This window comes from Otolemur garnettii, unplaced genomic scaffold (genome assembly GCF_000181295.1).
Source record: "Otolemur garnettii isolate 467f Iridium unplaced genomic scaffold, OtoGar3 scaffold00191, whole genome shotgun sequence".
Taxonomy (NCBI): Eukaryota; Metazoa; Chordata; class Mammalia; order Primates; family Galagidae; genus Otolemur; species Otolemur garnettii.
Genome location: NW_003852586.1, coordinates 2,907,822 through 2,920,916, shown reverse-complemented (window position 1 = coordinate 2,920,916; position 13,095 = coordinate 2,907,822). Strand labels below are relative to the sequence as shown.

General features: G+C 36.2%; 1 protein-coding gene across 1 annotated transcript in view; it reads left to right on the top strand.

Moving 5' to 3' along the window:
• STAP1 (signal transducing adaptor family member 1) overlaps positions 1–13,095 on the top strand; it is a 34,537-nt gene that overhangs the window by 12,889 nt on the left and 8,553 nt on the right. The window contains 5 exon segments of the mRNA XM_003800971.3: positions 331–444; positions 2,299–2,355; positions 4,758–4,927; positions 6,798–6,926; positions 12,393–12,462. Coding sequence (XP_003801019.1) covers positions 331–444; positions 2,299–2,355; positions 4,758–4,927; positions 6,798–6,926; positions 12,393–12,462 — 540 coding nt within the window.

The following is a 13,095-nucleotide window of genomic DNA, read 5'->3' as shown; positions in this document are numbered from 1 at the left end:
TGGTTGTGTTAAAAAACCTATACGCAAAATTCCTGAAAATTTAACAGTTGGCTTTGCAAACCTCTATGAGACAGGTCTAGCACACTACCATGTGACACATTTCGAGATGCCCTCTGGGCTTAGGAAAACCAGGGTATCATACAAAGTAGAAAGGAAAAGTATTACTTACTTTCCTCCCTACTAGGACTAATGTTTGTACCACAAAATAATTTAGTAAGCTTTAATTTAAGTATAGCTTTAATTTGCTTTCTTAAGTAAAATTGTACAGATTTACTTAACAAAAAAATTAAATGTTAGCAAATTTATTAAGATTTTCCTTTATCTTTGCAGTATTTGGACAAATTAGACTTAATAGACCTCACACACCTCACTGATCACAGTTCAACTGAAAAGAATTGTGCAAAACTCACCCTTGTTTTGCCAAAAGAGGAAGTGCAACTGAAGGTGAGGAGAAATAATTTGTAAAAGGCTTGTGGTTATAAATAACATGCACTTTCTTCATACCCAATGGTTAAAAGGAAGGCTAAGTCTTATACTTTGTTTAAGATTTCTTGCTTGATTTTGGCAAGCAACCAGTTTTCTGAATTGGGATTTAAAAGACTATATTCACTTGTTTAATACAAAAGCTCCATGAAACAATGTACATCTGTCCTTGGACAAAGTTAGGGGTGCCACCTGGTGTTTTGTACAGACTGTTCTTGAATCAGCACTCAGGTTGAAGGAAGTCAAGTCAACCAACAACTACCATAATTAGAGAGAGCAACTTGCACTCGAACAAAATCTAACAGGAGAGTTTCCCAGGAAATTACTGACTGACCTTGAAAGCCCTGGTCCTTCAAACTTCAGCATAATAGGAATCACCAGTATGGGGGAAATCCGGGCCCACCACAGACTCTACAAGGCCCTAGATCAGTGTTTTTCAAACTTTTTAAATCTCACAGCACACCTGAACCTATCGTTAAACTTCAGTGGAACACTTAGATTTTGCTGATCAAAAATATATATATATATATTATACTAACTGTGCTTTGAACTTCCTTCAAAAATAAATTAGTGATCTTTAAAAATTTCTATGGCATACTAAGTTCTTCTCATGGCACATCAGTGTGCCACGTCACGCTGATTGAAAATCACTGCCCTAAATAATTCAAGGATGTGGTGTTTCAGAGCACAGGACTGGAGTCTGATGTCTAAGTTTGAATCTGGGTTGTTTTTTTCATTAGCCAAGTGAGTGCAGAGATGTTATTTATCCTCTGTGTGGTCTTTGTTTCTGCACCCGGAGGTCTGTCTTGGCTCTGATGTAGTCTTCTCCCTGAGGCCCACCTGGACCACTTTATTGAAATAGCAGCACCTTTCTCCTCCCCAGTCATACGCCCAATCTCTGTTACCTTGTTATACATTTTTCCCATTTATTTCCTTCTGACACTATAAAATCTACTTACTATCATGTTTATTACTTATTGTTTCTTGCTAGACCGTAAATTCCACAAGAACAAGGATTTTTGTTTTGTTCCTTGATGTAAACCCAGTACCTAGAATAACGTCTAGCATGTAAAGATACTCAATAAATATCCTTTAAATGAAAAATATACATAAGGCAGGTAAACAAAAACTAGTAGTACCTTTCTCCAAGTTGCTATGAAGGTTAAATCAATGAATACCTCTGAAGTGCTTGCAACAGACATTATATGTTCTCAAAAGATGTTGGCTGATATTGTTATTATTAGTAGTAAAAGCATTTATTTATTTATTCACTTTTTAAACAGACTATCATTATATTTCAATACATAACTTCTACACAACAAAAAATAAACCACCATAAAATAAACAAATATTAGTGATTATAGCTAGAAGCTAAGAGTTTCTACAGTGGTTTCCTCTAGGTTAGAGCTTAAATACTAACAGAGCAGGTAACTGTGAATTGACATATCACAGAAATAAATTTGCTAACATTTAATTTTTTGTTAAGTAAATCTGTACAATTTTACTTAAGTAGGCAAATTAAAGCTATACACTGTCTTCTGATAAAAGAAAATAGTATTGAAATATTTCATAATAAATATACATTGATAGTTATAAGCAAAACAGGAAAATAATTTATTTTTTTCTGTTTGAAACAATGTGGCTTCACAAAAAGAACATGCATTTTGTCAATCTTGCTGGGGTTTGATGGCTTGCATATTTCAAGTTATAAAATAATCATATGAAATTCTAAAGTTATTTGAAGTCAATAAAAATATTAATGCCCATATTTACTTTTATATTTTTGTTTGTTTTTGCTTTTGTCTTCAACTTTAGACAGAGAACACAGAAAGTGGGGAGGTATGGAGAGGCTTCATTCTTACCATAACAGAGGTAAGAAGGTGATTTTTTTTTGAGTGATTCATTTTTATCAACAAATACTTGCTGACCACCTACTATGAACCATGCAGAGTAAAAGTGGCTGAAACAATTAAAAAATATAGATCTGAACCCTTGCACTTACTCTTGAAAGTGTTACTACATATTTTTATTAGGTGGTGGAGAAGGAGAAATAAACATACATGATCATCTCACATAACAAGTGGTCAGTGAGAGCTACTTTTTGATCTTGTCCTTCTGATACAGTGGTCCTTAGTATATTCTGATATTTGCAGCTTACATAGAACCTTCTAAAATGCTTTCCAATTCCTTTCCTAGTCATTTAATACATGTTTATAAAATGCTGAGATGAATTTTATGAATAACATTGGCTTAGTGAGTCTTAAAACAAAGGGATATTTATCTGTTCAGCTCCATAGCATCTTATGAGAGGCAAACAGTAAGCTCTACTGCTCAGAGATAATTGTTACAGCAATAATAGACTGTTGCATGTTTATTATTTTAAATAAATCCAGTACAGCAACTGTCTTAGAAGCATGAGGTGCTTTGATAATCAGCCCCTAAAAGGGCACCATGTTCTCTGATACTTATAGAGGGTATGAAACTTTATTTATTAGGGCCACTTAAAAACAGACTCTATCCAAAGCTAGTTTCTGAGTAAAGCCTTTCCAGCCCCATGAAATGAGCCCTGCGCTTCACCAAGATGACAGATGCTGGTTCTTTATTTCAGTCAGTAACAGGTGAAAGTTGGGAATTCAATTACCATGCAGAGACGTCACACAGGCTAGAAAAATGAGCCAGTTAAAGATGTGATGGTCATGTGCGGGGTAGGGAAAAAATTCCTTGGGTGATCGCACTCCTTCCCTCTGTTGTAAATAAGTGTCGCTCTTTGGGATGGTGCTTCTTACACTGGAGGCTGCATGTCTACAGCCTGTGGCTGGGTGTCAAGAGCACACTGAGACTTTGGCAACCTGCTACATCTTCCTGGTATCCTAATTATACTTGAACTTTTGGCTAAACATTTTGTTTTTATTTTTAGTGTTTTTCCTTGAGGTAAGGATAACAAACATTATTTTATATTAAAACATACATGGATGTATCACAGAATATAAAATAAAATTCCAGTGAATTTTCAAGAGAAGAAGCCTCAAATGTTGAGCTCTGTGAATGTTGCTTTGTTCTGTGGTCCCAGGTCACTGTGTATGAACATTTATACTGTTGTTAGGAGAACTTTAGTGTAGATGTGTGAAAAGCACTGTCTGTAGTATCAAATAAAATGAAGTCTCAGTTACTAGCTACGTGACCCTGGACTAATTATTTAATCTTTCTGAGCCTGGTTTTTTTTTTTTTTTTCATTTGTAAAGTTGGGATATCAGTATCTTAGAGCATTACTGTGAGGATTATTAATAACACATGTATGTATAATGCCTGAGCTATAGTAGCCAATAAGGAGTAGCTGTTTAATTAGGAGTTTTCCACATTACTTAGTCATTTTATTATTATTCTTATTATTATGGAGACAGCATCTCACTTTGTTGCCCTGGGTAAAGTACAACATACCTCATGACATCATAGCTCTCAGTAACTTCAAACTCTGGGGCTCAAGCAATTTTCTTGTCTCAGCCTCTTGAGTAGCTGGGACTCCAGGCACCCACTACAACACCTGGGTTATATTTTAGAGACGGGGTGTCACTCTTCTTCAAGCTGGTCTTGAACTCATGAGTTCAAACAATCCACCTGCCTTGGCCTCCCAGAGTTCTGGGATTACAGGTGTGAGCCACTAAATTACTTAGTCATTTAGAAGTATGGTCTCTAAATCTTTTTGACTATGTAATATGTTATCAATTTTTTATTTAAATTTCATATGTACATATATACATAATAAGACATAAACAATAATAGGAATTAACAAAATAGAAACATGATAGAAATTGGACCTTTAATATTTTCTTCCCATACTTTAATCATTAGAGTATAAAACTGTTTGCTGGTCCTTGGTCACCTAATGAACACTCTCATCTCATTCATACTTTGCCATATGGCTGGGGCTTATTCCAGCTTACTCCAAAGAGAATGAGGCGCCTCACAGGTATTCTGGAGCTCCCCTGGCACTAAGCTCAGAGTGAAAACTGAGGTTTCTCTTGATTTTAATCAGCTCGTAGTGCAAAGTAGATGTACTTTGCTTTGCAGCCAGATAAAAAGGAAAATTTCTTGAAAGAAGGGTGGGCACAAGTGCAGGTTCTAGTTGGTTTAGAAGCATTCTAAGACATTTGCCCTACACCAAGATGTGTCTCTGTCAGGTAACAAAGTCATGTGGGGCCAGAACAGGCTCTTGACTATATTCAGTGAGCTCTTGGGCTGGCTCTCTTGTCTACCACTGTTTCAATTGGTTTCAGCTGTCAGTTCCCCAGCATATGTCACTCCTACCTGGGCAAGTAATTAGGCTGCATGAAGTGCTTGAGAGAGAAAAGAAAAGGAGGACTGAGGCAGAACAACAACTACTGAGCACGTCTGTGGATAAAGAGAAGGAACCAGCTGAGGATGATGTGCTGGACCTGATGCCAGTGTAAGTGCACAGTGAACTCCAGTCTCTTCATTTGATTATTAAGACTAATTTCTAATTATCAAGGAGAGTTAGCCACTTAAGCTTATTAAACTAGGGACAATAAACTGTCTTGGAGATAGACTGCATGTCTCTTGACTGCATGCCATAGTTCCTCTCCTATGTCATGATCAACAAAATGCAAATGTTAACCGGCCTGTCACCACACAGGAAATCCCTCCATCTACATCTTTAGACCAAATAGACACTTTCTCCGGAGTTCAGACCTAAATAAATAATATTTTTTTTATTAGATCATAGCTGTGTATATTGATACTGTCATGGGGTACAGTGTGATATTTTTATATACACTTTGAAATATTCTCATCAAACTGGTTAACATAGCCCAAATAAATATTCTTATGAAGAAAGAAGGAAAATATATTTTTTCTTCATGCAAAGCTATGGTTGACTAATTTCAAACAGAAAATTATGTCAAAAAATTTTAAACACCAGAATGTCTTATTCAATCAATCAACTAATCAGTAAGTACTCACTGAGCTTGTATTTTGAGGAAGGCCCTGTGTAAATTGTTGGAAAAATGCAAAGACACATAATATGCTAAATCCAGCAATATTCCACATTTACCTTAGATTGTTGAAAAGATTATTGTGAGCCCTTTCCACCTGGAATACTGGTGTTCTTATCAGTGACTTTATTCTGGTACCATCTTTAATATCAGATTCTGATGCACATTCTGTCTGTACTGGAATTGCTAAACACTGCTAACCACCACTTTTAGCTGAAATCAATGACAGCTAATGGACTGATAGGTTAAGTCACACACACTCCTTGTTTTTCTCAATAAAACAAGTAATAAATGTTTATTACAGATAAAGATATTAAAATAATTCCTTGTCCGATCACTTGGAGATATTTGCTGTTAATATTTTGGTGTATGGTATATCCTGTCAGATTTTTTTCTATAACTATGACTATATAATTTCTTGACTATAATATACAGACAATCCCTGACTTATGATGGCTCAACTTATGATTTTTTGACTTTACAGTGATGCAAAAGTGATAAACATTCACTAGAAACTATACTTCAAGTACCCATTCAAGTTCTGTTTTTAACTTTCAGAACAGTAAATTGTGTAGGATATTAAATACTTTATTATAAAATAGGATTTGTATTAGATGATTTTGCCACACTGTAAGTGTTCTGAGCATGTATAAGTAGGGTAGGCTAAGCTATGATGTTTAGTAATTAGGTGAATTAAATGCAATATTTTCTATTTCTGATGGGTTTAATGGGACATACCCCCTTCATAAGTCAAGACATATCTGTATATTATAAAATTAAGAGCACTTTATTTTTAATTCTGTGCATAAAAATACCACCAATGCCATAGGACATATTATACCAAAAGGAGTGAGTTTAGACATATACAGATATACCAGTTTTTTAAAAGAGAGACCATACAAAGGAAGAATTTACATTTGTTTTGTATTCCTGAAAGAAAGTTACCAACAAACTTTTATTCAAGATCTTATTTGTAAACAGAGACTAGAGATACATTGTTAATTCTTTTCTTAGATTTTTCAAACAGTATTGGTGATTATATAATCATCAGATAACTTTTCAGATCCTCTTTGTTTAAAGAGGCTTTAGAAGAGTAAGGGAAGATAGGCCTTAAGCATTAGCATGCTCAGAGTGGCAAAGGTTTGTAAAAATAGTTCATAATAATTACACAATTACATTTTAATAAAAAAACCGAAAAGTTTAAGAAATGTTAACAATTATAGCTCTCAACTTTGGCAGCATTTTTCCAAGTAATGATCCCATTAGTTGAATACATTTTTTTGTTTTTTTATCTCACCTCTATAGATGTTTTTATGCAGTGTCCAGGAAAGAAGCAACTGAGATGCTTGAGAAGAACCCTTCTCTGGGAAATATGATTCTGAGGCCTGGCAGTGACCATAGAAACTACTCCATCACTATCAGGCAGGAGATAGAGTACGTTTAATTTAAATAAACGTACTCTATATTTATTTAAATATATAAAATTGTTAAAAGCATGATATCACTTTAGATGACAAAGTGATCTAAGTCATACAAGTTCAGAGCATCACCTGCTTTTTTATCAGGGCTACAGATATGAGCAGAAGAACAGAGAGGGAAGGAAGGTTATGAAAGTAATGCTAAAGGATGAGCCAACACTGGTATTTGCAGTAGGGAACAACAATAAGCACACACATTACTTTCGTCCTGGTTACAGTCATACTGTTCATTCATTCAATTCAACAGATATTTATTGAGCAGCTACTATGTGCCAAGTAATGGCCTAGGCATTTACAGTACACTAATACAAAAACAGCATCCCTGGCTTCAGTGAATTTATATTCTTATCAGGAAACAGATCATAAATAAACACATAACTTAAAATATTATATATATCATAATAAGATCTGCCAAGCAAAATAAAGCAAGGTAAGAAAGATAGGAGGCCTCAGAGGAGATAAAGAGTGCACATTTGGGGGTTGCTGTTGTTTTAACATGTCATGGTCAGGGAAGACTGACTATATTAATGGGCACTTAGAAAAAGAGCTGAAAAATGTTAATTGTATTTTACATTCATTACAAACAAAACACAACACATCTATGACGGTAGGGACTGTTCTGCGTTTTCTCTTAATGCTTCAAAACATGCCTTTTTGAAAGCCTGAGTTTGTTTAATCTTCTATCTAACAGGTCATTTAATTTTAAAGAGTTAGCAATTGTAGATAATATTAGAATTGCAGCTTGTTATACTAGAGCTTAATGGAAAGAATTTGGTAGAAACCTAGGCTATTAGGAAACACCTGTGTTTCCCAACATAATCAATTCATTTTCGCACAGGTTGTAGGGGAAATGTGCAGCCAGCACGCTAGGTGGCGGTGTCTGGTGAGACCCTCACTGGCGGGGTAAGCTGCTCCACCTAAATTGAACTAAACATCTCCACCCACCAACAGGTCAGCTGTGGGAGGGAGAACACTGTTGTCAGGAGCAACACCTGCCACCAACTGAGGGGCTTCCTCTCTAGGTTCAGACTATCATCTGCTTCCAACCAGGCAGGTGGTGTACAGGTCCACAAGCCATAAAGCTTTCTTACAACAAACTTCGTGTTATTTTTTTTTTTTAATTGCTGTGATTAGGTGCGAAGCTAATAATACAGACACTTTGGAGCCATTAGCTAAGGAAGCGGTAGAAAGTACCCCCAAATCACTCCTTTCTGTACAAAAATTGAAGTCAGAAGCTAAGAATAAATACTGCATTTTTTCTGTAGAATAAGCTTCTGTGTATGATGCAGACCCATATTTTGGGACACTTTATTCTTTGTTTTTTTTCTCTGAGACAGAGTCTCACTTTGTCACCCTCAGTAGAGTCCCATGGCATCATAACTCACACAACCTTAAACTCCTGTACTCCAGCAATCCTCCTGCCTCAGCCTCCCAAGTAGCTGGGGCTACAGGCTCCCACCACAACATCTGCCTGATTTTAGAGATGAGGTCTCACTCTTACTCAGGCTGATCTTGAACTCCTGAGCTCAAGGGATCCTCCTGCCTCAGCCTCTCAGAGTGCTGGGATTACAGGCATGTGCCACCATGCCTGGCCTTGGCCCAAACTTTCAACAAAAATGCCCTTGGAGAAAATAGCTGGCTCTCAGCTGGGAGAGACATGTCTGGGGATGGCACACCCTGGAACAGGTGTGGACCCGGACAGTGTCCTCTGGCAGCCCCTCCCATCCCTGAAATTGGCTGGGTCTGGTCTAGCCTCCCCTGCACCTGCACAGCCACCTGGCCCGCCCTGCCCCCTGCTGGATCTTGGTCCTTCCACGCTGGGCTCCCCCTACCAGGCCAGACCACCTATGTCTAATGCACATCCTTATTTTTCCCTAAAAATATTGGGCAAAAAGTGTGCATTATACACAGCAAAATATGGTATAATCACATTCAAGACCATACATTAAACAAAACAAAACTGCTTCTTTGTTAAGGTCATGATCAGAAAACCTTAATATAGCAAATTGTATTGATCTTGTGTTTACATCTCTCTTCTTTGGAAAAGCAAAGGATAAACATGAAAGAAAACAAAAGGGTTTGTACTCTAGACAAAACGTAAGTTGCTCCGCAGAATTTTTTTTCTACATCACTTTCTGTTTCAGAGCTTAGTGCTACTAATTAAACATTCCTAGACCTTTGCCACTTTCTTCCTACACTTTGCCATAAATGGTGATGAAGATGTCAGTAACAAGGATCATTGTTTCCCTAAAAGCCTAGCATTTGCCAGCCCTGCACTGGGCACTAAATTGTTGCTTTAGGCACAATAAAATATTACAGACAGAAGTATTTTTCATGTCTTACAATTAAAGAGGATGAAACTCACAGAAGCTCCTAAATTAAAACAATAAATTTTAAAAGTAGTAAGAAGCAGTTACATTACTGAAGCTTAATGTGTCAGGCACTTTGGAAATACTAACATACAAAGCCTCCATCCTCTCCAGTAGGGATGCGCAGAGAACCTGCCCAGCAGAACCAGAGGTTTTTGGTAATTTCTTTTAATTTTTTTTAAATTCCTGTTTATTGTTGGACAATATTGTTTCACACATACATTAAATAGACCAAATAAATAAATAAATAGCAACTTCATAGACCAAAAAAAAAAAAAAAAAAGAAACCTTTTATCTTTGGCCTTTTAAACCATCTACCAACTACCAACCATCAAACCAATTACTCATAGTATAGCTAAGTACATACACAAAAGAAGTTACTGGAATGCTCGCTATGATGTCATTGTAGTTTTGATTTGCATTTGTCTGATAACTAATGAAGTTGAGCATTTTTTTTTTTTTTGAGACAGTCTCAAGCTGTCACAGTGGATAGAGTGCTATGGTGTCATAGCTCACAGCAACCTCCAACTTGGGCTCAAGTGATCCTCTTGCCTCATTTTTTTCTATTTTTTAGTAGAGAAGGGGGTCTCACTTTTGCTCAAGCTGGTCTTGAACTCGTAAGCTCAAGCAATCCACCCCTGTTGGCATTCCAGAGTGGTAGGATTACAGGCATGAGCCACCGTGATCAGCCAATGTTGAGCATTTTTTCATATACCTGTTGGCAATTTGTATGTCTCCTTTTGAGTAATGTCTATTCATATCCTTTCTCATTTTAAAAATCAGATTATTTGATTTTTTTTCTATCAAGTTGTGGAACTCGTTATATATTCTAGTTGTTAATCCCTTAGTACATGGTTAGTTTGCAAATATTTTCTCTCATTCTGTGGATTATTACTTCACTTAGTTGATTGTTTCCTTTGCTGTGCAGAAAATTTCTAGCTTGATGTGATCCCATTTGTCCAATTATGCTTTGGTTGCCTATACTTTGGGGATATTACTCAATTAGTCCTTATCAAGACCAATGTCTTGAAGCATTTCCCAATTTTTTAAAAATAGTTTTATAGTTTCAAGTCTTAGATTTATATCTTTAATACAACTTGATTTTTTATTTTTGGAGACAGAGTCTCACTGTGTCACCCTTGGTAGAGTGTGATGGTGTCATAGCTCACAGTAACCTCAAACTCTTGGGCTCAAGCAATTTTCTTGCCTCAATCTCCCAAGGAGCTGGGACTACAGGTGCCCACCACAACACCTGGCTATTTTTAGAGACTAGGTCTCTCTCTGGTTCAGATTGGTCTCGAACCTGTGAGCTCAGGCAATCCACCCACCTCAGCCTCCCAGAATGCTAGGATTATAGGCATGAGTCACCTCACCCGACCTTATACATCTTGATTTGATAGAATATTGTGAAAGATAGGAGTCTAGTTTTATTCTTCTGCCTATGGATATCCAGTTTTCCCATCACCATATACTGAAGCGTCTATCCATTCCCTACCATATCAGAACTAGAATTCGAACCAAGATTTTTTAATCAGTCTTTCAAAGAATAGCAACTATTTATTTCATAGGAATTGTAATTAAAAACAGAGAGTTTTCAAAAAGTAATCTGTTAACAAAGATCTTTTCATGATAGAGGCAAAGATAAGGCCAGAACAGAACACTCTGAAGGCACAAGTGAGAACCCTTTGTTCAGCAGTGTCTCCTTCCCCGGTATGTGACCAATTCCTGATGTTCCAGCAGTAGAGAATACTTTTTTATTTTTAGGAAAGTGTTGGTTAGGTTTTACCCCATGTTGTGAAAGTAGGCCATTGGAACTAATTTGTCATCCATCTTCTGATGTGATATCTAATTGAGAAAACATTTCGATGTAACAGTGAATGAGGAAAAAGTCCCCTGATGAGGGGACTTCAGTGTAGTATAATCCTGGAGGGATGTGAACTGGAAATGAAGGGAGAAGGAATTAAAAAAAAGAAGAAAGTGGTAAGGCCCCATAGACCAGCTTAACCTGATGAACAATTTTGCTTTAGATAGTGTCTGTACATAGAACAAAAGTTGAATTAATTACAGCAAATGACAATGCAGTAAATGCTATTAACATGTTCACATTAGAAAAAGTTTTGGTCTAACACTCCTGCATATGACTTAAGGGAATTCAATACAAACATACTCTTGTTCAAAACTAACTGGCATGGACACTGACTTATGATCTCACTATAAACTCATTTAGTTCTAACAGCACTAGGAGCTGGGCTCTAAGATTTTAAAATTCAGTTTCATAAATATTTATTGTGTGTCTTATGCTGGAACACCAAGATGTATAGAATATGCTTTCTTGTTTGTGAAAAGTTCATGATCCATAAGCTACTTTGTGTTCAGAGTGGGAGTAACTTAGAGAGCTATGTGACTGTAGAAGGGGAAGACACTAAGATTCATCTGCTGTACTTATATCCCATCTGTGTGTTTATAAAGTGCCTAACCCTAGAATTTTCTATATCTCTAAGTCAACCCTGAAGTTAGCTTTCAAACAATAGCAACTATTTATATCCAGAGAGGTATATGATTTATGAGGAACAGCTATCAGGAATAGGCTTTCTGGTTGGATTAGTGATGGATGAGGAGCAGTAGAAAGCAATTTGCTTTCAATAATTCTTTCCATTTCTATTTTAATAGAGAATATGTATTTAATTTATATATGCTTTCATAGGATTTCTACTGTGGAAAGCAGTAGCATTTTAAAAAATCATTTCTACCAAAATGATTTTCTGTTTATTCTTTTTCGTTCGCCCAATGATCCAGACTTCCTATATCCTAGTATATAAACACCCCCCCAAAAGGGCTAGCGGAAACCATGTAAATAGGAAAACAAAACCACCAAGGAATTTTTTTTTTTTTTTTTTTTTTTTTTTTTGCCAAACTATGGTCATTGAAACATAGGTATAGTATACAGGTGATATTTTATACTTAAACTTTGTATTTTTTTTTTAATACTTAAACTTTAGTTTGCTTTGTCCCCATCATAATCAAACAGAGATTAACTGATTGTTTCATCTTAGCAAACCAAGAATCAAGCACTACAAAGTGACAAGCATAGGGAAAAACTACACTATTGAACTGGAGAAACCTGTAAGTAGCTATTTCTTTGTTGTTGAACTTTCTATTCTTCCCAAACCTACCTTATGGAATACAAAGAAAGATGGAAAAGCAGAATTTTTCCCTAGGGACTTAGTACTGACAAAAAAATAGGAGCCCTGCAGGTGGCAGATACACAGGGTGAGAAGTGAGATATGAGAGCAGGTGGGTAAGGCAGAATAAAAGATAATTTGCTTCTAAAAATTCTCTCCATCTTTCTTTCTTTACAAGTCTTTTTCAAAATAATTATTTCAGGAAGAGAAAGATATTTCTGTTAAATGTGTTTTATAATCCTCCAGTTATATTTAAATGTGTTTATTTCTAATGGTAGGGAATCTGTGAATGCCTAGTCCTCTAATACCTCCATGCAGAAGTAAAAGAAATTTTACCATTAAGAAGAAATCCCTTCTTAATGGAAACATACTGTGAAGAAAGGGTTTCTTCTTTGTCTTCAACCCCTCTCCCACCCTAGCTAACTTATAATGGGCTTAATAATATAACTACCAGATACTATTTTCAGCACAGACATACATACTTTACGTATATTCATTTACTTGTTATTATTACTCTGAGAAACTGTTATCCCTATTATTCAGGTTAGAGAACTGGCATTTACATTGATTGAAC